Below are 25,739 nucleotides of genomic sequence, written 5' to 3'. Positions count from 1 at the left end.
ATTAAATGAAAAAGGGAGACGGCTGACATGACAGCTGTTTCTAAAGATGGCTGCCCACAGAGTGCTGCATCCAACCGGGGTCTTTCTGCATGGAGTCTGCATGTTCTCCCTGTGCATGGTGCCGGGTTCTCTCCGGTTCTCTGGTTTCCTCCCACAGTCCAGAAACATGACTGTCAGGTTAACTGGTTTCTCTAAATTCTCCCTAGGTGTGTGTGTGTGTGTGTGTGTGTGTGTGTGTGTGTGTGTGTGTGTGTGTGTGTGTGTGTGTGTGTGTGTGTGTGTGTGTGTGTGTGTGTGCGTGGTTGTGTGTCCTGTGTATGTCTGTGTTTCCCTGCGACAGACTGGTGACCTGTCCAGGTGACCCCGCAGCAGCTCCTCCTGACCCATTAGGTGTTAGAAGATGGATGAATTATGATAACCTGTTCATCCATTTTCCATGTGAAGACAGAAATAATGTGAAGGTTGGAACTGTTCAACAGAGAGTCATAAAAAACATTTTGATCATGAAATCAGCAAATAAAAATGTTGGAAAACGTCCAGAGGAAATGAGAGAACCGAACAGGAAGCACAAGGAGCCCAGACCGGGTTCTGGGTCCAGATTCTGTCAAATACAGCCAGTTCAGATTTATGGATTAATTATCCTTTTTTATTTATCTGGTCTCATATTATAACATTTGTTTTCTTTAAAAAGAAATAAAGCAGAGCAGTCAAACTCCAGTCGCTGTCCTGCAGGTTTTAGATGAGCCTCAGGTACAAAACTCTGGAATCAAACGGTTTCATTTCCTCCTGCTGCTGTGGACCGGTTCTCCAGAACCTTAATGACCTCCTCCTGCTGTGGACCGGTTCTCCAGAACCTTAATGACCTCCTCCTGCTGTGGACCGGTTCTCCAGAACCTTAATGACCTCCTCCTGCTGTGGACCGGTTCTCCAGAACCTTAATGACCTCCTCCTGCTGTGGACCGGTTCTCCAGAACCTTAATGACCTCCTCCTGCTGTGGACTGGTTCTCCAGAACCTTAATGACCTCCTCCTGCTGTGGACCGGTTCTCCAGAACCTTAATGGCCTCATTATTCTGTTCAGGTGCTGCAGCAGAGGCTCATCTAAAGGTTGCAGGACGGTACAGCGGCCCTCCAGGACTGGAGTTTGACACCTGTGAAATAAACAGTCAGAATTTGTTGACTGAGATTTTTCTTACATGGGATTTTACAATAGCGCCCTCATGCGGATATAATATGTAAGTACAACATTTTATGTGTGTTGGAAAAGCATATTTTTAAAATTTATTTAGTTAAAATTCCTTATCGGTGCAATAAAATCAATATTCTCCTGTCCGAATGTTATTTGATTTATTAACTTTAAACGTAAATAAGGTAACGTGAGATAGTTGAGGAAATCATGAACTTAAAGTAAAGCTCTTAATAAAGATATGAGATGTCTTATTTTTATAACGGCTAATAAACGTGAAAAAAACTCAACGGTGAATCGCTCAGGTCAGAATACGGTTTTATACATTCTAATTAAATTAATGCTGAATTCTTATTATTTGTTGTTGTTTTTCCTTACTGTAATTAAAATATTTTTAATAGAGGCAGCGGTGTGTGATCATTAATAGGATTCTCCGCCCCAGATGTTTAAAACTCCTCTCCTCCTTCTGCCACGTTTTCCCTCCTTTCCAAAGAAAAGAGGCGACACTGGGAAGCTGCCTCTCAATCTGATTGGTCGGGACAGAGGAGAACCCGCCCTAACACCCGCCTCCTTGCTATTTCTGGGACTCTGATTGGCCGGACCGAAGTCAGTCACGGTTACCATGGACTTCGGCTTTGCTGGAATCCAGCGAAGAGGAGATTTTTGTGGAACTGGTCATTTCATCACTGAGAGGCAGAAAAGCCGCAGCCTCAGTCCGGTCACAGAGGACTTTCCGGCGGGTTGGAGGTGTATGTTGTTGCTGCTCAGCTGGAAGCAAACAGCGGGGAACTCAGGAAGAAATGGCGCAGAAGAAGAATTCAAAAACTCACAGTAAAAGAGGTTGGTTATGTTGTTTTTTTTACTCTGCGCTCGAGACGCGCCTTCAAGCGAAAGTCCATTAGAGGACTTGGAGATTTTAAGTTTTTTTTCTTTTGAAGTGATTACAGAAAAAAACTAACATATTAACCTGATGATGTCCATATACTTATGAATCACTTTATTTCGGCTTTCAGTTATCTCTTTCAGATGTTTAGATTATTGTTTTTGAGGCTAAAACTACCTTCTAATTAGCGATCAGAACAGCTGAAAAACTTCAGAAAATAAATAGAAATATCTAAATGTATTGATGCCGGTAACGCCGAATTCTTCTGGGTGTTTTATGCTATAGTTTTTCAGTCATAATTTCCATTTTCTGTTTGTTATTTTAATCACAAAGGAGAGTTTCTAAAATGACCAGAGTTTCCAATGGAGTCAGTTTAGGCGCTAAGCTAGCGCCGCTACCAGCTGTGTTTAGGCTGCTAACAGAGGCTAAGCTGGATGTTCGCAGTCTCTGCTGGATGTTGTGTGTTTTTTAAAGGATGCTTTGTGTTAATAATCTGAGTAATGATGCGGGTTGTTGTAATAATGGAGGAAAAAGCAGATGCGTTCCTGTTAACGTGTCCGGAGAGGTTGTTGACCCTCAGTCATGTTTGTTAGGACTCTGTTTCCTGTGACTCTCTGAAAAGCTTCACTGCGTCTGAAGTGCTTCCTGAAACACCGACCCGCTCACTTTAAACATTAAATAATTCAATACTCAGGAAATATTAACCATGCAGGCGGGCAGAGATTTAAGGAGGTGGAGAAGCAGAGCTGATGGAGCATCACCTCTGCTCCCTGGACATGGATCTGCTAGCACAAAAACTCACTGACGATACTTGGGTTATAGGAGAAATAAATAAAGTATTTTTGAGTGGAATTGGTTTTTGGGGGGGCAGTTTTTCCTAGGATGACCTCCTCAGGTTGACCTCCTCAGGTTGACCCTCCTCTGGTTGACCTCCTCTGGTTGACCCCTTCAGGTTGACCCCCCCTGGTTGACTCCTCTGGTTGACCCCTTCAGGTTGACCCCCCCTGGTTGACCTCCTCAGGTTGACCTCCTCTGGTTGACCCCTTCAGGTTGACCCCCCCTGGTTGACCTCCTCTGGTTGACCCCCTCAGGTTGACCTCCTCTGGTTGACCTCCTTCCCTCCTGCTATCGATGCTAAAAGCTAAAAACAAGCAGGCTGTGTTTGAGCTGCAGCTCATTTACATGAGGGAACATCCTGTCACTCCACAGATCTCACCTGTGACCAGGTGAGCAGCTCAGACTGCATGGCTCCAACCAGGCCCAGCGCTGGAGGTCAGAGGTCACACAGGAAGCTGTAGGTGTAGCTGGTTGATTTCTGTCTTTAGCTTCAGTTATTTTTACTGAGGCTGTAGGTGTTGAAGTTCATCTCTGCTCTGTTGCTGACAAACATAAATCCGGTACCAGCTGGTACTGTTTGGTACCAGCTGGTACTGTTTGGTACCAGCTGGTACCGGATGTAGTTCTTGGTTAACTACATAATGAAATATTTTAGTTTTGTGGGTGTATGTATGTTTTTGAACCAACTCATTATAATTGCCTGTATGTTGCATAAATACCAGGATCTTTACCTTTGACCTGTTGGGTCGAGTCCAGAACCAGTAAAATGTTCTGGTTCTGTAGCAGAACTGAATTCTTTCTGACTCTTTCAGTTTTTATTTGTCTCTTTATTTCTTTTTATTTTATTTAATATCTTTTCCTTTTGTCTCTTTATTTTATATCTGATTTTAGTTTAAAATTTTTATTTTCATTTCTTTATTTGAATTAAATTTATTTTCTTTTGTCTGTTTTTTATTTTATTTGGTTTTATTTTTATTGTTTTCTGTTGCTAAGCGACGACAGAGGAGGAGAATCAGAGTCAAGGTCGCTCTGCGGCATCCCAGGCTCTCCTGGAGCGTCTCTGGGTTTTGTCAGCTCTAATAATAAATCGGGTCAGGTTCCGGACCGGGTTCTGGCTCGGTTCTGATGCTTTGTGAACTCAGAGCTGTTGTTGGAGGAAGAGGAGGAGCTTTTCCCTCTTCATCACCAGCTCTCTGAGCTCCAGGTAGCTGGAGAATCTTTGAGGTTCTGGAGTAATATCTGTGTGGTTCTGGTTCTGTTCTGGTCCGACCCGTTCTGCTTGGTGGGCCATGCAGCGCTGCGCCTCCTCCCAGCCTCTTGTGGAGGAGATCCAAGCTGAGGAAGAGGAGGAGGAGGAGGAAGAGCAGGAGGTGTTTCAGGAGACGGGTAGGCCTGGCAGCTGAAGCAGGTTCTGGTTCTGTTGGGTTTGGGTCTGACTGATGGGCTCGTTTAGGAGGCGTTAACGAGGAGCAGGTCGGTCCGGTGGAGGAGGCGTCGGCCCGGGAACCCGGTGAGCCTCAGCATGTTCTGGTTCTGGTTCTGGTTTGCTTTTACTTCTAACTGGGTTCCTGTCAGAACCGGTGCTGGTTCTGACCCGTAGGAGTCCAAACGGACAGCTGCTGGTATCAGCTGCAGATATTTCGGTCCTGAACAGCTGCTCTCTCTATTCCTGGTCCAACCGGACCGTCAACCCGACCCAGGTCCTGCTGGGAGCAGTTTGGGTACTGGTCCAGTAGAGGACCGGTTCTGGTCTATTTCTCTGTGTTCTGCTCAGTGGACCAGAAAGAACCAGTGATAAACGACCACTGGTACCAGTCCAACTGGTTCTTATCAGCAGTCAGAAGTGAAACTGAATCAGGAGTTTTAAGCATTCTGATTGGCTGTTGGTCTCCATGAGCCCGCCTCCAGTTAGCATTTCAACCAGTCCAAAACAGGAAATAACAGCCAAACTGGAACCAGTTGGTCCAGTTAGGTGGAAATGCTGCTTCATGTTTCCAGATCTGATTTCTGTTTGACTCCAGTTCCACCAAAACTACTGGTTCTGTTTGAGTTCTGGTCCAGAACAAAGAACTGTCTCCATTGGTACTGGGCGGGATCACATGGACACCAGCAACCAATCAGAACGTCAGGAATGATTTTTAAACTCCAGTTTAGATTGAGGTTTTATTCTGAAGCTCCTGAATCTGAGCCACAGCAGGAACCAATCGGGTCAGAGCAGCAGTCAGAACCGAGTTTATAAAAACTCTGAGTTTATAAAAACTCTGAGTTTATATAAACTCTGAGTTATAAACTTATAAACTCTGAGTTATAAACTCTTTGTGGCTGAGTTAAGAAACTTTTTTAGTGCCTTCGTTACAAAGCGTTCCTCTGATAAAGAATCATTTTAAACTTCATCAGATTACAAACCTCTGAAGGAAATCATTATTGATCAGGAAAAGCGATTGATCTGATGTAGATGATTGATTATGTGACAGTAGATCTGAAACATTGAAAGGTTTTTACATGTTTTCCTTTTCTGATGAAAAGCCGTTACTTCCTCATTCTTTTGAAACTGTTCTGTGTTTCTGGTTGATGCTGTTCACTAAGATCAGGATGTGGGTCGCTTAATGTTTGAACCTTATTGTAAAGGAAGCAAACCCGTTTTATTTGGGGGAACTCACTGGATGGTTCCGGTTCTGCTTTACGCATTAAAAGTAAAACCAAGATGTCTAATAAAGGATAAAAACTAACATTTTAGATCCTGAAATGTCCGTCTTATCTTTAGCACCAGAACGTCTTCAATGGGAGGAAATGATTGTTCACATTTGTGCTGATAAATCGCAGCAACACGATTGGGTCAGAACGACCTTCATCAGTTCTCATGACCCTGAACACGTTTCGCCATAACAGTCAGTCAGGCTGTCAGAGAAACGCTGGTGACTGAGAACGCCTCGGTTCACCGCCTGGCTGTCCAGCTGGACATTTAAAGCCGCAGTAACGCTTTAAAAAATACCTTTCTACAGGTTTGTTAAACAGTTGCCATGTTGTTATGAGGCAGAAGATAATCTGCTATGCCTGAAGAAATGTACCACTTTGACCAAAAACAGCCAATCAGAGCCAAGAGGAGGGGCTTAGCGCTATCAATCAACCCCATGTGCTTGCTGCCAAATGTGCTAATGGTGGAGAAACAACTTAATGTTACAGGAAAACCGTTTATCTGCTGTCATCAGAGGCTATGCTAACTAGACTGAGCATTCACAACATCCTATGCTAGCTGCAGCGTAAAAGAGACCAAGGGGGAAGTTGATTGACAGCGCTAAGACTCGCCTCCTGCCTCTGATTGGTTGTTTCTAGTTAGCATTGGGAGATTTGATTTCACAGATTATCTGTCTCATGTCTTTCTGTCACAATATGATAGTTTTAATATGTAAAAAATATGTATAATTATCATAAAAGTGACATACTGCAGCTTTAAAGCGGTGCTGCAAAAGCAAAGGAGGTGGATTGGCATCCAGGGAGTGTTGCTGTGGAATATCATCTCTGCTGCCTGGATATGTAGCTGTTAGCATGTCAGAGGCCTTTCCAGAGCTGCTGCTAGACTGACTGCTGCTGGAGCTCCTTCCGGCCCACAGCATCATGGTTTCCCTCTGGGATAAATAAAGTTCCTGCTGAACTGAGAGTCTGACGTTGACCTGGAATAATCTCCGTTTTCAGATTCTCTACAGGCAGAGCAGATGGTCCCAGAGGTTCTGGGCCTGAATCTCTCTGCATGTCTGGCTGCTCTGGGTCAGGATGTACAGTTATTAGTTAACCTATCAGAAGCCTGCAAAGCCATGACATCATCATCATCATCATCTGGATTCTCCCAAGTAGCCTGAAAGCATCTTACGGTATCCACTCTTTTCTGTTTGAGGATTTCTCTGAACAGTTTTTAATTTTTCTGCCTTTTTATCAAACAAACCTTTGAGGTTTGCAGGGAATCAGAAAAACATCTCAGGTTAATGAAAATGATTAAAGATGTTTCATAATGAAGTTTTTTTTTTCTGATGTTTGGGTTTGATTCCCTTTAAAGCTCAGAGAAAATCTCTTGATTCATCAGAAGAAGGAAAAAACAAATAATCTGTCAAAATATGACATAGAAAAGTATGTTTGTTATTTTAAAGGGGCGGTTTTATGTGTTTTGCAGGCACAGCGTGGCGTTTCATAGCACAATACAGTAACTATGTTACCTTCAGTTGTTATAAAATCACTGTGTATATAAAATATGACTTAAAAGAAATTTTACTCTAAATTTAACACCTTGAAATTGGGTCTCTGTCTCTTTAAGAAGCTCCTGCTCTTTCTGAATGGCCCCACTATTAACCCTTTAATGTTTTTACCAGCATTGCTCTGAGCAGTAGCTCCTATCATGAGCTCAGCAGCAGTTTGCTAATTGCTGCTGGCTAGTCTGAAGGAGCTGAGAGGGGGAGGAGCTGCGCCTCGAAGGCGGGGCTAGGTCCACCCAGGCGTTTATAGGTTTATAGAAGATAAATCAGTAGATTTGTGATTTTGTTTGCTGGTGATGTGTGCAGATGGCCGGTCGGCTCCTGTGGAGCATAAGAACGGGAAGCGGGCCGAAGCCGGACCCAGCGTGGCGGACGGCGGTCCGAGGTTCTCCATGTTCACCTGGCTGATGGTCGTGGCTCTGCTGGGTGTCTGGAGCTCCGTGGCCGTCTTCTACTTTGACATCGTGGACTACGACAGAGTCCTGGGTAAGATGGCCGCCACACGGGGCCGAGCCGCTGCTCTGTGACGTCTCTAACCGCTCTGTTCCTCTGCCTTCATCCCTTCTCCTCTTCCTCTGCATGCAGCGAGGGCGCAGGAGTTTCGTATGAACTTTTCTGAAGTTCTGCAAGGTATGAAAGCGTTTTGCCCCGTTTTCCCTCAGCCTGGTTCCTGCAGGGCTCAGTTAGCGGGTTAGCTTAGCGCTCACGAAGAGGGAACCGCCATCAGACCGAAACATCTCACTGCGGTTCAGTTTGACTGAAATAAGAGGAACTGAGCGGCTCTGGAGACAGACTGCTCCAGCCTGTCTGCATCAATAAAGCCTCAGCTTCCTCTCTGCAGCCTACAGGTTCTGAACGGCCCGATTCAGCCCGGTTTGACCCGGTTCAGCCCGGTTTGACCTGGTTCTGACTCTGTGGTTGCAGCTGTCTCTCTGGAGGTTCAGGCTGACAGATGACCGCAGTCATCCTCACCACATCCTTCCTCTCTGCGTCGTGTTGCTCTTTCATCTCCTTTGATCTCATGACTCTTAAACATTTTTCGTCTTTCATCACCAGCCAGTCAAACTTCACATCTCGCACAGAGAAAAACGTTTCAGACTGTAAAAATATCCATGTTTGTATTTAGAAAGCTGCAGTTTCACTTCACAACTTCATAAACTCACAAACTTGTCAGTTTCATCTTCAGTTAGTCAGTTTTCACTCTGAAAGTTTCCAGTGCAGACGAACTGCGACGTGAAGAACTTCTGCTGCGTCTCACACAGATAGAAACTGAGTTTATGGCGCCTGTTACAGAGCAGCAGGTGGAAAATGATTCATGATTTTCAACTGTTTATACTTGAAAAATATGAAAAAGAGAATTTATATTCAACTAGGGCTGAAATAATTAATGAATTAATTATTGAAATAATCAGCTGATTTAGTCATCGGTTAATCGTTAACTGGAGTATAGAGACTCAAAACAGTCGACATGCTGAAAGAACGACAGTCGGAGCAGCAATGAAGCCAAAACTGTACAAAAATGAAAACATTTATATAAATACAGTACAGACCAAAAGTTTGGACACATAGTTGTGACCAAACTTTTGGTCTGTACTGTATGTACTCAGAAAAACCTTATTTTTCTGTAAATACACTCAGAACTCCAGTTTTAGCTTCTTTTGGTTCAAACTCTGTAACTGTTTTCTACCTGTTATCAATAAAACAACCAATCAGAGCCAGGAGGCGGGTCTTAGTGCTGCCTATCAGGCTTGTATATGTGCTTCTCCCAACCTCCCCCCTTCTCTCTGTTATGCTGCAGCTTCTTCCTGATAGCAGAGTCTGCCAGGAATGCTAAGGCTAGTTAGCATAGCCACCTCAGGCTGACGGTTGTAAATGATCTGCTTTAAATCATTTATTGATCTCAGATTGAGCGGTTAGCGTACATGCTAACTGAACAAACTTGGATCTTCTGGCAGTCAGGAAGTTAAACTGTTTAACCGATTTAATGTGGAAGCCTTCATCCTGACCTCCATCCCACTGTGGAAACTCCTCTTCCTCAGGGAAACTAGCCGCCTACGACACGGACGGAGACGGAGACTTCGACGTGGAGGACGCCAAAGTTCTGCTCGGCAAGTCCATTTCTCCTTCCTAAACGACTGATGTGGTTTACATGATGGCATGGGTTTGACCTTTAACCCCTGAGCTCATTCTTCATAGACTAACAGCACCGGCTGGTCGAACCTTCACACGCACGAACGTCCTCCAGTGTTTCTGTCGTTGCTGATGAGGTTTGAAAGTTGGAGGCTGACTGGACTGGAGATTCACCAATTATTGATAAAAATCAATGAGCAGCTCGGTGAAAAAGATTTAATTTATCACTGATATCACGGCGGTGCAAAGGCCCATAACATCATCACTGCCAAGAAGGAAAATATTGTTTTCAAACTATTTTCAGTTAATATAATGGTAATAACGGCATAATAATAATGCAAGAACAGATTATCAACGATCAATAAAGTATAAACTTTAATTTAACTCTGGAGCTGGGAGACATTTTAAACATCCAGGACAAATAAAACAACAGAAACAAATAAAATGGACACTGAGAAAAAGTTTAAACTTCAGGCTGAAGATTTTTATCATCCAGTTTTTGGTAGAAGGAGAAAAATGATAAATCATGCAAATGGAAATTATTGATTTTGTTTTAAATTATCATGTGATTGATTTATTGCTTATTGCAACAGGACCAAGCTTTGATCCTTGTGGAACTCCAAGAGATTTGAATCAAGTTGACCTTTGACATGGATGCACAAAATGAACGTTATCGTCAGTCTGATCAGTGAAACTGGGCCGACATGAACAGTTTGTGTTTCTGTTTGGTCATGTGACCGTATGCAGGATTACTGGGTGTTTAACTGAAGCAGAGTCAGAGGTCAAAGGTTAGGCTAATATCGGTCTGAAATGTTCATCCTTAACTTTAGTACGGTGGCCGACAGGTGCAAATGCGCAGCAAAAGAGAAAACATGCAAACAAACAAAAAACACGCGCACAAATTAAATGCGGCAAGCAAAAAGCAAATAAAATGCAGCAAACAAAAAAGAAGACACCCCCGAATGAAATGCAGCAAACAAAGTGTTGAAAACGGAAGTGCTCCAGACCACTAGGGGGAGTCAAAGAAAATAGTATTCATTTCTATGGGACCAGATGCAAGATTCAGAGAAAGAAATTTGAAAGAAAGTAAAGGTATCTCTCTGAATCTTGCATCTGGTTCCATAGAAATGAATACTATTTTCTTTGACTCCCCCTAGTGGTCTGGAGCACTTCCGTTTTCAACACTTTTTGTTTGCTGCATTTCATTCGGGGGTGTCTTCTTTTTTGTTTGCGTCTCTTTTTTTGTTTGCTGCATTTTATTCGCTTTTTGCTTGCCGCATTTAATTTGTGCGCGTGTTTTTTTTTTGTTTGCATGTTTCTCTTTTGCTGCGCATTTGCACCTGTCGGCCACCGTACTTTAGAGCAGTAAGAGCAGAAATGAAGCGTCTTTGTGTAGTTTCAGATTGTGTGACGTGTTTTTCCTCCTCTGTGTGTCCGGTCCAGTCCGGTCGGGCTGAACTGACTGTTTTACGGTCCGGTGACGTTTAGTTGTTCTGAGATTGAATCTCTGCAGCTCTTCTGTAGCCAGAAGCTGCATCTGATCAGGAGGAGTTTCTGATGAGACCAGAGGAAGGTGAAGTATGCCTGTGACCAGCAGAGGGCGCTGTTTTTACCGGCTCACCTGACGAGACCAGAGAAAATGTTTTCCTGATGTTTCTGGATCATCTTTAACTTTCTATCTTTCTCCCTCATTCATCATTTCTTTATTTTTTCATCCTGGTTTCATTCCAGTCGTCCTTTTCTCCATCCTGCCGTTTTCTTTTCTTCATCTCCTCCTTATTTCCACTCCTCCATCTTCCCCTCCATCCCGTTCTCCCTCCTTTTCTCTCCCTCTCTCTCGTCAGGCCTGACCAAAGATGGCGGCCGTAGCGCCAACGCCGAGTCGCTCGAGGAGGTTCTGAACATTTTAGCAGAGGAGGGCTCTGATTGGATCTATGGCTTCTTCACCTTCCTTTATGATGTAGTTTCTCCCCCCGCACAGCGAGGTGAGGAAGAGGAGGAGGAGGAAGGGCAGGAGGCCTCCACAGAGGATGTGGAGGTCAAAGGGGTCATTCTGGACCTGCAGAACCAGTAGAACAGGAAGCAGGCGGTCTGACGGCGTAGAACCAGATCCAACAGGTCTGAGTCGGAGCTCCAGTTCCCACTGCAAGACCGGACTGGGCAGACTGGGCGGACTGGGTTCTGGAGACAAATACAACAAACAAGGAGAACTGAAGAGGAAGAGATGAAAACTGTTTTATTTGGTCACTTTTAATATTATAACCAGTTTTTATCTTCATACAAGCTGATTAGAAAGAAAAATAATTAATATTTAAGCTCAAATTAAAAGTTTTATGTCAAATAACCTCAGAATGTCACATGATTTTATGTCAGATTTTATTTTATTTTATTTACTGAGTTATTAAATAAAAAAAAAATTATGTATGCAATTTGTTGTTTCAGTACAACAGACTATTAGGACCAAGCTAAGAATTATAACAATAATATTAGAATTTTAATAATTTTAGAGTAAAGTCTTAATATTAGGAAAATAAAGAGGCAATATTACCAGAAAAAAAGTTTTAACATTATGAGAAAAAATTGGTTTTAATGAGATAAAAACTTCGATAATCAAGATCTAACGTGACCAAAGTCATGTAAAATGAAATGACTTTATTACGACTTTATTCTTGGTTTATTTTCATTTTATTGTCATATTATGAGACTTTATTTTCGTGTTGTAACGACTAGATGCAACAAACAAAAAGCTACAAATCAGAAATACTTCTTAGTCAACAGCATTAACATTAAAATCTTCTGCTCATTAGGATCAAATCAAAGTTTTTCTGTTTTTAAATCAATGCACACGTTGCTGCGTTCTGATTGGTTGGCTGCTTGAACATGATCCGTCTCTTTAAATCAGTTTAGTTTCAGGCGTTAACGTCTCTTTCTTCATCGTCTCAGTGAAATCTGCAGGTTTTTTAGTCTGTCACACCTGAATGACATCATCAGACGTTTCTATGAACTGCATGGTTGGTGTGTTTACACTGGGCTTCATGTTTTATGACCAATAAGGTTAACCTCGTTTATTAAACCTGAAACCAGCTGCATCCTTGTTGATATCCCTCCCATGACCTTTAACCTTCCTGAACTTCATCTGCTGCTGTTTCATCCTGTTTTCTGAGCTAAAGCCTCAGCTCTCTCCCCTCAGATCAGAGGAGGTTCAGAGGAAGCTCTGAGCGGATCAGAACAGGTACGGTTGGCTGGGTTTGGGTCTGTCTGGAGCGCCGCGCTCACCTGATGCGTGTTTCTGTTTCTGAACTCCGTAGAGGAGGAGAAGAAGAGAGGGAGGCGCAGAGGTAACGATGGAGTTTATTAACAGCGCTCCATGTCTGCTGGATCTGATTCAGCTGGAAACACCTTCAACCTCTGCAACAGTTTATGCTTTATTTTTACCCGTTTAACAGTAAACTAACCAATGTTTTAGTAGGTGTTTGTAGAAAAGGCATTGTGAGTCTAACGGCTTGCCGTATTTAACATCCTGGAGTTTGGAGTTGATTGTTTTGTTTCTCCTGAGCCACAAAGACAGGATTCAGTTCAGTTCAGTATTAATGAATGGCTGCACCGAAATCTGCTGATGGGTTTTGGTCCTTAATAAGTTTATGGTGAGTTTATGGGTTACAAAGAGAGAGGAGTTTTGATTTTCTACCCAACTGGTCACCAGTTGGGCTGAACGTGGCCGATTGGCCACCAGTTGCGGCCAGTTGGGCTGAACGTGGCTGATTGGTCGCCAGTTGGGGCCAGTTGGGCTGAACGTGGCTGATTGGTCGCCAGTTGGGGCCAGTTGGGCTGAACGTGGCTGATTCTGATCGTCAGCTGATTTCTTGATGGATCGCTGTCAGGAAATGTTCATGATGGTTCTTGATCTGCATGGAGTTCCTGTCATGCATTGAATTGCATGGTTTTGTTGTTTTGCCGCTCGGTATGTTTAATCATGATCTGTTCATGCTGAAAGCAGAACGGTTAACATTTTGATTTGTTGTTGATATTTGGAGATAAGATGGTTAGCTCCCAGAATGCCTTTCACTCACCTTCGGTTTGGGCTTGTTTCTAATGCAGAGGTTCACTGATGCTCGCCTGTGAGACGGTTGGGTGGCTTGTGTTCAGCGTGAGAGTAAATGTAGATGATCAGCAGTTTGACGAGTTGTTTCTGCTCTCTGCACCAGGAGAGACTTCAGAGGAGGCTGAAACGAACCAAACCAAAGGTACTAAAATCCACTGCTGCCTAGAAACCAGAGTGTGAAAATGTTGATGCTTGGCTTTCATTAACTATAATGGATGATTTCCCTGAAATAATTAGCATCACTAATTGATCCTAATTGTTGCACGCTGTAGAAGGTTAAAGGTCATGACAGAACCAGTCAACTGTTTGGTAGGGTTGAAGGACAAGGTTATGGGACAGTGTCTTCTAGGCAGATGAGATCAAAGTAGAGATGATTCCTCCAACAGCTGAATATCTTATTAACTGTAACGTTTGAACACTTAGCAACAGTCCTTAGTGATATGGGCATGGTTATAGTGTGATGACAACAGGCACCTTTAGTATCATGTCTAAGTTTCCAGTCAGTGAAACAAACAAAAAGATGTCACTCAAGTTCCTGTTAGTTTTCAGTTGAAACCATAAATACTAACGTGTCTCCCACATCCTCGTTGCTGTGTCTGTGGAAGATGATCCTTTCTAACCGGTCGGCCGAAATCTTTCAGCTCAGACTTCGGGGCCTCTGGTCCGAGGCGTCAAGCTGCGCTCGGCTCTGAGGGAGGAGCTCAGGCTGGTCCACGAGAAGATGGAGGCCAAGAGGATCGCTCGCATCGCACTGGCCGAGATCCGGGCGCTCCTGGCTGAGGAGGAGCAGGAGAGGGAGGAAGCTTGGGCACAGAAGATGAAGGACCTGGAAACAGCTCAGGAGCAACTGAGGGAAGAGAGGAGGATAGAAGAGCAAAGGGTGGAGAGGGAAAGGGCGGAGAGGGAGAGACTGGAGAGAGAAAAGGTGGAGAAGGAAAGGGCGGAGAGGGAGAGACTGGAGAGAGAAAAGGTGGAGAAGGAAAGGGCGGAGAGGGAAAAGGTGGAGAAGGAAAAGGCGGAGAGGGAGAGACTGGAGAGAGAAAAGGTGGAGAAGGAAAGGGAAAAGGTGGAGAGGGAAAGGGTGGAGAAGGAAAGGGAAAAGGTGGAGAGGGAAAGGGTGGAGAAGGAAAGGGCAGAGAAGGCAGAGGTGGAGAAGGAGAGACTAGCAAGGGAAAGGGCGGAGAAGGAGAGACTAGCGAGGGAAAAACTGGAGAAGGAGAGACTAGCGAGAGAAAGGGCGGAGACGGAGAGACTAGCGAGGGAAAAACTGGACAAGGAGAGACTAGCGAGAGAAAAACTGGAGAAGGAGAGACTAGCGAGAGAAAGGGCGGAGAAGGAGAGACTAGCGAGAGAAAGGGCGGAGAAGGAGAGACTAGCGAGGGAAAAACTGGAGAAGGAGAGACTAGCGAGAGAAAGGGCGGAGACGGAGAGACTAGCGAGGGAAAAACTGGACAAGGAGAGACTAGCGAGAGAAAGGGCGGAGAAGGAGAGACTAGCGAGGGAAAAACTGGACAAGGAGAGACTAGCGAGAGAAAGGGCGGAGAAGGAGAGACTAGTGAGGGAAAAACTGGAGGAGGAGAGACTAGCGAGAGAAAGGGCGGAGAAGGAGAGACTAGCGAGGGAAAAACTGGAGAAGGAGAGACTAGCGAGAGAAAGGGTGGAGACGGAGAAACTAGCGAGGGAAAAACTGGAGGAGGAGAGACTAGCGAGAGAAAGGGTGGAGACGGAGAAACTAGCGAGGGAAAAACTGGAGGAGGAGAGACTAGCGAGGGAACAGGTGGAACGACAGAGGACAGAAAAAGAGAGGAGCGAGAGGGAACGCCTCATCAAGGAGAGAGAAAGATTAAGCCAAGAAAGAGCAGAAAAGGAAAGATTAGAGAAGGAGAGACTCCAAAGAGAAAGGGTCACCAAGGAGAAAGCAGAGAAAGAAAGAATAGAGAGGGAACAACTTAGTAAGGAGAGAGAGAGAATCGCCAAACAGAAGGAGCAACTAGAAAAAGAAAAAATTGTCAAAGACAAATCTGAAAAAGAACAATTGGACAATGACAAGGCCGAAAAAGAAAGACTGGAGAGGATTGCTAGAGAAAGGGAAAGAATGGCCAAAGAAAAACCTGAAAAGGAAAAGATAGACAGAGCAACTAAAGAGAAGGAAGAGAGAGAGAGGATTGCTAGAGAAAGAGCTAGATGGGCTCAGGAGAAGGAGAGATCAGAGAAAGACCTGGCAGTGAGGAAGGAGAGGGAACAGATGATGAAGGAAAGAGAGAAGCAGGAGAGGGACAAGTTGGAGAAACAAAGGCTATCCAGAGAGAAGGAACTGATGGAGAGACAGCGGCTGGCTGGAGAGAAGGCCCTCCAGGAGAAGATGGAGGCAGAGAGGTTGGCCAAGGAGAAGCAACTAAATGCCACAAAGAACGACATGAAGAGACGAGACCTTCCAGAGAGGAAGTACAATGCTTCCCAAGCTTTAGCTCCAGCAGCCATCAGGAGGGACAAGATGGCTGCTGATGGGACTAAAAACTGACTGATGAATGGACGATGCTCCAACTCTATAGTCCAGGGAAACGGATGAACTCCTGGTTTAAAAATCAGGTTTATCTGGGTTGGGTTTGTTTGGACACATGCAGGTGTTGTACCTGTTGGGATATTGGAGCCAAATCCTGTTTGGTCTCTATAGATGGGCTGTAGGCCCAAATATACGAGCCGAGGGGTGACAGGTGGTAGGCAGGCATTGAACCCAAAAGGACATAAGTTTTTGACCGCTGTGGCTGAGTCTGTGTAAATACTGTTGTGTGTACTAGGGAGTTATTGGGTTTTGTGCATTAATTGTCTTGTCAGAGTTGAATAAACTGGTGAACCTGAAATGCAAGAAAACCCTTGGCACTGACTTTTACGTGCCACAAGAGGTACAATGTTTGCCACCTAGTGCTTCTCAGCAAAGCAGCTATGGATCAACACTTCAGCAGTACAGTATTACACTGGTTAGTACAAGGGATGACACCAGTCCTCCTCTGTCTCAAACTTTTAGCAAGTTGAATCAGATACTTTTGTTTTGACAGATAAGTGAAGATTTCAACATGTCAGTGGGCTGTCACTTTAGACAAGTCACCTGTTATTGAACACCCAATCATGGACACGTAGTGCTAAAGGAAACTTGGAATAAACATATTTCAGAGAACCTGGCATACCGTGGGAGCCAGAGTACCTCCAGGTATCTGGAGAGTACCCCCAGGTACTCTGGCTGCTACTGGCAGGATCTCCAGTAGCAGTCAGTCTTGCTCCCCATCCACATGGAGACGTACAGAAAGGTCCCCAGGTCGGGATTCAAGCCCAGTCAACCGTTCTACCATCAGCCCCACTCTGGTGTTTGGTTTGTATCAGCTGGTGCTCCATGTAGATACTCCTAGCCACTTTATTTTTCTTCATAGTTGCATGTTTTGGGTGATCAATGGGGATAATCATAAAAGTGATCATAACAAATATAAAATTTTATTAAATTCTGGGTTTTTTTCCTAAAAACTTTACAGACCTTCCCAAATTGCTGTTCTGATCCCAGTTTGGGCCAATTGAAGAATGAAAGATTTTGATTTGTTAATTACTAAAGAAAATAAAAGTTGAATCTTTGGATCTGAAAGACGTTGGGAAACATCCCCAACTTCTGAAAAAGTTGATCCATGGTTGCAACAAAGTGTTGTACCTCTAAAAAATGTTGCATAAAACCAGTGGTAGGAACTGCTAACTGAAAAGTTAGCTGTGCTAACCCTAAAGCAGTAGTGGAGCGCTAAGGCACTACACTAACACAGTATGTAGCGGAAGCTAATGCTAAAATTGCTCAACTGTCAATAACAAGAACTTCAACACAGATGTTGAACTTTATTCAACTGAGTTTACAAAACACCAAGTAAATTAATGTTTTCAAAGTTAGCTAAAGTGCTAAGCTAAAGATTAGCTCCTCTATTAGCAGAAGTTTGTCCACCTCTGTATAAAACAGGCATGAGGGCCGAGTGCAGAGACACCAGCTGCGTTTGAATATTGCTGTTGTGTAAATGATTGTGTTTACACGGGGGACCAGCAGGGGGCGCTATAAAAACAGACTCTGCTCTGCATCAGGAGCTCCAGCTCCTTTCTGCTGGTTCACAAACATTCAACTTGTAATTATGGCAACTTTTGTCAGTTTCATGTCTTTAAACAATCAATAAAAAGCATCTTAACTCTGTATGTAGACGTACTGAAACTAGAACATACCACAGGTAGAAACTTTATTATAATACATTTAATATAAAGATATGACCTCATGTTTCTGTGTGGTTGTTTGTTAGGATTGCTTTGGTTTAAGTTCATTTCTGTTTTATTTCATTCATTTTATTCTTGGATGTTTTGAGTTTGTAGTGAAATGTTTGGAGTTCAGTTCATGATCCTCTGGGTTCCTCCTGGTGACGGCTGCCTGTAAACCACATCAGTCAGACACTCTGCAGGTTTCTCTTCTGCTTTCATGTATTTCATGTCTGTACTTTAATAAAACAGAGAAAATGTTTTGGCTTCAGTTGAAGCTCCTTTTCCCATTTATTTAAATTCTACAACACTTTTCCCAAAAGGAAACGTTGCTGTGGGCTGGAAGGATCTCCAGTAGCAGTCAGTCTTGCACCTAATCTGAATTTCCCTCTGAATGGAGACTCCCCGACATGCTAAACGCTTAATATCCAGGCATCAGAGACAACACTCCACACATCCTGGATGACATCATCACATCTGCTAATCCAGCTCCTTTGTTTTGGCCGCTCCTCTTTAAGCCTCTGTCTGGCAGTAGGGTTAGAACGATGTTGGAGTAGGGGATATGATGGCTGGAGGAGATGGTTTTAACTTCTTCCATTTCGCCAACAGAGATTTGGGGTCAAAGGTCAGGTATTATTTGAGCTTTTCTAATCAGCTGCTAACAGTTATAAAAATAACACCAAGAAAGAGGTTTTTTTTCTTGTAATAAAGATCAAATTGCAGAATTTATCGATTCCCATTGTTCGATAACCAACCTGAAGGGGGCGCTGCTCACAGGTCTCACAAGTATTCACACCCAAACCTCAGTGGGTTTTAATGGGTCTGATGGCCGCCGGCTGCATCAAATGATCTTTAAGGTTCTGCTCTGGGGTTGGATTCTGAAGGGGTACCAGCTGCCTGGATGGTTCTGATGGAGAACCAGCTGCCTGGGTGGTTCTGAAGAAGAACCAGCTGCCTGGATGGTTCTGATGGAGAACCAGCTGCCTGGGTGGTTCTGAAGCGGTACCAGCTGCCTGGGTCATTCGGTCCGATTTAAACGTTTCTCCCTGTCTTTGGGTTGCCAGCAGGGCTGTGAGCAGCGCCGGCGCTGAAGGGGGGGGGATCACCTGAGGAGAGAACAGGTGAGGTCTGATGGGATCATTTAGCAGGATGTTAGTGGCCACTTTATTAGGTACACCTCTGCTCTGGACTGGTCAGCCAATCAGATGGGAGTTCAACCTGAGCGTCAGAATCAGAACCAAAGAGGATTTAAGTGACTCTGATCGCAGAATAAACAAGCTGCTGATGTGTTTTTGTTGTTAGAAAAGACCAGTAAGCCTGAGGTGGAAACGCCGACCCAGAGAGCTCCAGAACCGGAGGAGGACGGTCCTGGAGCCGAGGAGACATCAGGTGGGACATGGACACCTGTCCTCTCTCTGCAGCAGCAGGGTCAGAGGATCAAACCTGAAATCTGCCCAACAATCAGGATTATTTAGCTGAAATGTCTCATGTTTATGACTCACCTGTTGGCATGACGACGGTAACGCTGTGTGTCTGCTGCAGTCCCTGGATCTCAGGATGTGGAGTCTGAAATCCAAGGTTGGTTCCGCTGAGCGGCTGCTGCATGTGAGGGATGACTAACTCAGTTAGCGCCTGGCGCTGGTCCAGCTGTGACTCAGAACCGGTGGAAAGAATGCTAAACAGAACCAGGTTCTACTGCTAACATTTACCAGATCATACTGGTGCTTTTAGTGGTGATGCACCACAGCAGTGCTGGGCTCTGCTAACAGTTAGCAGCATGAACATTAGCTCCACTGTGGCAAAGCTCTATGCACACATGGTATTTAGTAAAACCTAATGCTACAGCGCTCAATACACATGGTATGTAGCTGAAGCTAATGCTAATGCCCTATAGCTACATTGTATTAGCAGAAACGAATGCTAATAGGTTAGACATGCATGGTGTTTAGCTGAAGCTAATGCTAATGCCCTATAGCTACATTGTATTAGCAGAAACTGAATGCTAATAACATGCATGGTGTTTAGCTGAAGCTAATGCTAAAGTTCTAAATTTAATCATGTTCAGACCCACCATGTGTTGTGAGGATGCTAACAGTTTAGTAAAGGTAATTTAGGGGAAGTTAAGACCACTAATTGCCTTCAAAATAAAAGAGCTACAGTAGTAAATAAAACATTAGCACTGCTAGTAGAGCATTAGCTCATTAGCGGCAGCATGGCTACCACTGCATGTAAGATCCTCCATTGATCCGCTCTGCGCTGCAGATCAAAACGTTTCCATGTTGTTTTGAAGCAGCTTTTTTCCACCGTTAGCCTCTCTGGCTAATTCGTTAGCACTGCTTAGCTTCATATTAGCCGTCTTTAGGACACACTTCCTCCTTTCTTCTTCTCCTCCCGCCTGTGATCCAGTCTGTCTCTGAATCAGCCGGCCCATTACCGGCTCAGCTGCATGTATCGAACCTCTTCCAGAACCGGGCCGGGCCAGAGATCCGGTTCGATCCGCAGTCTGACCGTTGTTGTTTCCTCTGCAGCTGCCGTCCCTCTGCCGCCGCTGGACGACAGCCATTTTGTTCCAGGTGAGTGATCTGATCCACAGACTCTGCAGAGTCTGTGGATCTTTATGAACCTGCTGTTTGTTCTGCAGACGACCCGACAGAACCCGGACAGCGCTACGGTCAGTACCAGAACCAGAGCCAGAGCCAGACCCGGTCCTGTCAGGTTCTAATCAGTCTGTGTTTGTTCCAGAGGAGGAGCCCGGATCCATCGACACCACAGGAGGTGAGCCCCTCCCCCACCTGCTGCTGATCATTCAGTAGTTCTGATTCTGACCTTCTATGTTTCCTGGTCCAGTTCTGGTGGAGGAGAACCAGCCGGAGGAGACTGAAGGTGGGTCCGACCCGGTTCTGGTTCTGGTCGCAGTTAAACTGATGTGTGTTTGCCGCCCCCTAGTGGTCAACCGTCTCATAAACGATGAGAAACTAAATCAGCTGAACCTGAAGTCACAAACACCTGGATGCACTTTTATTTAATTTATATTACATAATACAATTATTTAAGAAATTCAACAATTTTATTTAATAATTATAAAATAAATTTTTACTTTTTCATAGAAATGAAGAGGTGAAATATTTTTACTTTACATATTTTTAGCTCCAATCTATTTAAATTAATTTGTTTTAATTTCATTTGTAATTTTTATTTATTGTATTTTTAATTTCTATTTTACTTTAAATATTTGTTTAATTTGCTCGTTTATTTATTTTCACATTTCCATACGTGAAGCTGTAATAATGGGTCCTGCTGTTCTGCAGGGGAATCGGGTCGGTACCAGACCAGCTCCAAACTCTCCCAGGAAGCAGGTGGGAAAAAATCGACATTAAGAATAAAATAATCTGTTTGTTGTTTCAGTTCAGTCAGTGACAAGTTTCTGATTTACAGAAGCAGAGAAGCCTCCTAAAGCAGAACCAGAACCCCAAACTGGGTCGACCCGGCCTACAGAGAGCAGGCAGGCAGCTGACGGTGAGAACTCGCTGCTGGTTTAAGACTTTTGCACGGAGCCACCCAGCCGACCATGACCAGCTCTACTGTTAGAATGAAGTCCAGTTTGTTTGTTTGACCTTTGACCTCTGGTTTGGTTCTGTGGGTCAGGAGCAGCAGAGAAAGCGGCCGAGGAGCAGAAGGAAAAAGGTAAAAATAAAAACATTAATCTTCTTCTGTGGTTTTATTGCATCTCCTCTATTGTTCTGTTGGTCCTCCAGTGAAGAAGAAGAAACCCAAACTGCTGAACAAGGTCGATAAAAGCATCAAATCAGAGATCGATGCGGCGGAGAGGCTGAGGAAGAAGGTAGAGGAAACGACCGGGAGACATTTCCTCTTCCTCTGGCTGACCTTCCTCTTCCTCTGGCTGACCCACGCTCAGCTGACCTTCCTCCTCCTCCTCTTCCTCAGGGGAACCTGGACCTGGCCCTGAAGGCGTTTGATTCTCTGGTCCAGCAGCATCCTCTGAGCCCGCGCGCTCGCTACGGGAAGGCCCAGGTAGGGTCCAGGAGGGGCGGTGCAGCGCCGGGTCCGGTTCTGGTCCGTAACACGGTGTCGTCCCGGCAGGTGCAGGACGACCTGGCGGAGAAGCTGCGCAGCAACGACCTGCTGCAGAGCGCCATCAGCACGTACGGAGAGGCCGCAGAGCTGCCCGACGTGACCTCTGACCTGCTGAGGGCGGCGCTGAAGAGACGGGCCGAGAGGCAGCAGTTCCTGGGTAACAACACCGACACAACCGGGTCGCACCGGGACCGGGTCAGACCCGGATCCAATCCAATCTGGGCTGGATTTTTACATTTTATTAGGATATTTTTCAATTTTATTTGTATTTTTTATTTTGGGGGATTTGTTTTTGTAGTTTGGAATTTTATATGGTTTTGTTTTGTTCAAATGTTAAAATCAGGAACAGGAAGTGGAATCTCTTCTTGTCACCAGGAACAGGAAGTAGAATCTCTTCTTGTCACCAGGAACAGGAAGTAGAATCTCTTCTTGTCACCAGGAACAGGAAGTAGAATCTCTTCTTGTCACCAGGAACAGGAAGTAGAATCTCTTCTTGTCACCAGGAACAGGAAGTAGAATCTCTTCTTGTCACCAGGAACAGGAAGTAGAATCTCTTCTTGTCTCCGAGACAAAATGAATTTCAATCCACTTTGATCTGCATGTGCAGGTCTGACCCTGGGGTCAAAGTTAATGTTGCGTTGCTCCCAGGTCGGATGCGGGGGTCGCTGGCGACGCTGCAGAAACTCGTCGACGTTTTCCCCGACGACGTCGGCCTGAGGAACGACCTGGGCGTCGCCCACCTGTTGCTAGGCGACAACAAGGGAGCTAAGAAGGTTTACGAAGAGGTGCGTCGGTTCGCTCAGACGTTCGTGTTTCGGGTTTTAAGCTCCCCGCTGATTGGCTGCGTGTCGTTTGCCCCGCCCACCAGGTCCTCGCCGTTGCCCCTAGCAACGGGTTTGCCAAGGTTCACTACGGCTTCATCCTGAAGGCGGAAAACAAGATCGCAGAGAGCATCCCATACCTCAGGGTGGGTCAGGCAGCTTTAGTCCAGCCTCACTGCATTACTGATTATTGATTATTGATTATTGATGAGGAATGATCATCGCCCCTCCCCACCCCGTTTCTGCAGGAAGGCTTGGAGTCCGGCGAGCCGGGAACCGATGACGGCAGGTTTTACTTCCACCTGGGAGACGCTCTGCAGCGAGTCGGAGACGACAGCGTGAGTGACTGGAAAATCAGATCAATATCAGTTATTAATCAGGAAATATTAAACCCATCAGTTATTAGTTAAAACTGCTTCATCAACAGATCCGCATTTTCAGAACCGAGGAACATTTTCTCCTATACTGAATGAGTGTTACTCATGTTTTCACTTATTTTACATAAATTTTATTAAATTAGCCTAAAGTGTAAAAAAAAAAAAAAGTCACATTTCTTTAAACTTTAAACATTTCTGCTGCGTTTCTTTAAATGATGTCATTTCCATGTTTGTCCACCAGATGGCGGCGTTTCCTCCATAACAATCTGCACATTTTCACTCGTTATTTTCTCAGGTTTTCCTTCCTACTGAAATAAACGTCATTATTTATGTTTATTAATGTTTGATGTGTTTTAGAAAAGTTTTTATTGATATTTAAGGGAGTTTCAAAGATGATCTAAAATCCCCAAAAATATATTATTTAGAATCTATTTGGAATTTATTTAATTTCATTTACAATTTGTTGGATGTTATTGGGATTATTAGTTTGCACTGGAATCTATTTGGATTTTATTAAAATATTATTTAATTTTATTTTGATTCTTTATTATTTTATATCTGGATTGTATTTAATATCTTGTGTTTTTTGGATCATTTTTTTTTCTCTGGATTGTAAAGATTGGATGTATAAAGTTCTGTGAGCGGGCCACAAGGTGGCGCTTTCTCATTCATTCATTCATTCATTCATTCATTCATTCATTCATTCATTCATTCATCCATGGATAGGGTTAAAGGGACATGAACACGTGAACTGGGTCAGAACCGAATGAAAAGTTTAAAGTTTGGTTGACCTGAAAGCAGTCGGGCTGGTTTGGTCCAATCAGGAGTCAGGATTGGTTCCTCTGGTCCCGCCCTCTGTTGGTTCTGGATGTGCTGGTTCTGACTGAACGACCCGGTCTGTCTGCAGGCCTACCTGTGGTACGAGCGGGGTCACCAGCGAGGGCACTTCGCCTCCGTGTGGCAGCGCTCGCTCTACAACGTGGAGGGACTGAAGGCTCAGCCCTGGTGGACGCCGCAGGAGACGGGATACGCCGACCTGGTCCGGGTACGTCGCCGTGACGACACGTCCTGGACCGCTCAGGGCCGGTTCTGCTCCGCTCAGGGCCGGTTCTGATCGGGACCCCGGTCTGTCCAGATGCTGGAGCGGAACTGGAAGACGATCCGGGACGAAGCGCTGGCGGTGATGGACCGCAGCCGGGGCCGCTTCCTTCCTGAGGAGGAGAACCTGAGGGAGAAAGGAGAGTGGGGCCAGTACACGCTGTGGCAGCAAGGTGCTGACCCGGTAACCAGAACCGACCTAGAACCGCCGGTCGGACCTCGGCTAACTGATGTTGATCCGTGTCTCCAGGGAAACGGGTTGGAAACGCCTGCCAGGGCGTCCCGAAGACCTGCGCCCTGATGGAGCGGTTCCCTGAAGCGACAGGCTGCAAGAGAGGACAGGTACCCGACCAGAACCAGAACCAGAACCTCCCCTCTGTTCCCTCCAACCAATGGTCCTGTTTGGTGTCTTATAGCTTTGCTGCTAATAATCTCAGAGTTAAAACAGTTTTCTTTACCTTTTCCTGACTTCCTGTCCGTGTTTTGTCCCTGACTTCCTGTCCGTGTTTTGTCCCTCCTGACTTCCTGTCCGTGTTTCGTCCCTGACTTCCTGTCCGTGTTTCGTCCCTGACTTCCTGTCCATGTTTTGTCCCTGACTTCCTGTCCATGTTTTGTCCCTCCTGACTTCCTGTCCATGTTTTGTCCCTGACTTCCTGTCCGTGTTTCGTCCCTGACTTCCTGTCCGTGTTTTGTCCCTGACTTCCTGTCCGTGTTTTGTCCCTGACTTCCTGTCCGTGTTTTGTCCCTCCTGACTTCCTGTCCATGTTTTGTCCCTGACTTCCTGTCCGTGTTTCGTCCCTGACTTCCTGTCCGTGTTTTGTCCCTCCTGACTTCCTGTCGCCGCCGGCCTAGATAAAGTTCTCGGTGATGCAGCCTGGGACTCACGTCTGGCCTCACACCGGACCCACCAACTGCAGGCTACGGATGCACCTGGGCCTCGTCATCCCGGCGCCGGGCTGCAGGATCCGCTGCACAGACCAGACCAGGTGAGCCTCTGCTGCTGGAACCGCTGAGCAAAGTTTAAACCACTTCCTGTGACATCACCGTCCACTTCCTGTTGGCAGGGAGTGGGAGGAGGGGAAGGTCCTGATCTTCGACGACTCCTTTGAGCACGAGGTGTGGCAGGAGGCCGACAGCTACCGCCTGATCTTCATCGTGGACGTGTGGCACCCGGAGCTGAGCCAGTACCAGCGCCAGACGCTCAGCCCCATTTAGGACCGGTTCTGACCCGGTTCTGTGGACCCCACGGTTTGAGTCGTGGAAGCAGAGACCTGACTGATGGACTCAGACTGATGAATGTTTTAAACTACTGACTGGACGTTAAGCCGGACGGCGCGGTACTTTCTGAGCCCGGTTCTGATCGGACCGGGTTCTGGTGTTCCGTGGTGATCATGGATCCATTCACTTCCTTTAATAATGAACCAGAACCACCTCCTACTCTTCATCCCTGTCTGTGAATTATTGAAACACTACAGCTGCAGGAAGCTCTGGACCTTCACAATAAAAGCCTGCATCATGCTCTGCCTCTCTGCTCTTGATCAGCTTTGTTTGGTTTTGAATTTTTTTTGCACATTTACTTTGTAATACAAGATGTTAAAAGATGATTAATATTTATATAAAATAATAAAAAATGAAAAAAGGGAAAATTTAGCGTCTGGTTCTGATGTTTTACTGGAAGGCAGTAAAAATAATTTATTC

General features: G+C 45.1%; 1 protein-coding gene across 14 annotated transcripts; it reads left to right on the top strand.

Moving 5' to 3' along the window:
• Positions 1-1,814: 1,814 nt before the first annotated feature.
• LOC102218642 (aspartyl/asparaginyl beta-hydroxylase-like) lies at positions 1,815-25,566 on the top strand. 14 transcript variants are annotated; one of them, XM_023326480.1, is made up of 29 exons: positions 4,077-4,291; positions 4,359-4,415; positions 7,456-7,635; positions 7,735-7,779; positions 9,189-9,257; positions 11,124-11,264; positions 12,470-12,511; positions 12,588-12,617; positions 13,485-13,523; positions 18,953-19,039; positions 19,193-19,228; positions 20,179-20,223; positions 20,292-20,321; positions 20,393-20,425; positions 20,498-20,533; positions 20,959-21,006; positions 21,086-21,166; positions 21,296-21,334; positions 21,406-21,491; positions 21,596-21,682; positions 21,752-21,902; positions 22,394-22,530; positions 22,614-22,712; positions 22,815-22,904; positions 23,851-23,988; positions 24,079-24,214; positions 24,292-24,383; positions 24,894-25,027; positions 25,106-25,566. In XM_023326480.1, the coding sequence occupies exons 1-29, from the start codon at positions 4,195-4,197 to the stop codon at positions 25,254-25,256; spliced, it is 2,436 nt and encodes an 811-aa protein (XP_023182248.1). In that variant the 5' UTR covers positions 4,077-4,194; the 3' UTR covers positions 25,257-25,566. The 14 variants fall into 14 exon arrangements, with proteins under 14 accessions (XP_023182246.1, XP_023182255.1, XP_023182251.1 ...); XM_023326481.1 differs by lacking the exon at positions 19,193-19,228; XM_023326486.1 differs by lacking the exons at positions 11,124-11,264; positions 12,470-12,511; positions 12,588-12,617 and having other exon boundaries at positions 4,078-4,291.
• The last annotated feature ends 173 nt before the right edge of the window (positions 25,567-25,739 follow it).

Source organism: Xiphophorus maculatus, chromosome 21 (genome assembly GCF_002775205.1).
Source record: "Xiphophorus maculatus strain JP 163 A chromosome 21, X_maculatus-5.0-male, whole genome shotgun sequence".
Lineage (NCBI taxonomy): Eukaryota > Metazoa > Chordata > Actinopteri > Cyprinodontiformes > Poeciliidae > Xiphophorus > Xiphophorus maculatus.
The sequence above is the reverse complement of the archived record's forward strand: the minus strand, read 5'-3'. Positions and strand labels throughout refer to the sequence as shown.

Bases quoted from the DNA above. Each gene is read 5' to 3' on its own strand.
- LOC102218642 (XM_023326475.1), top strand. From the start codon at position 4,195: ATGCAGCGCTGCGCCTCCTCCCAGCCTCTTGTGGAGGAGATCCAAGCT. The intron at 11,265-12,469 runs GTGAGGAAGAGG...CTCTCCCCTCAG, and splicing joins TTCTCCCCCCGCACAGCGAG to ATCAGAGGAGGTTCAGAGGA. The intron at 12,512-12,587 runs GTACGGTTGGCT...TGAACTCCGTAG, and splicing joins CTCTGAGCGGATCAGAACAG to AGGAGGAGAAGAAGAGAGGG.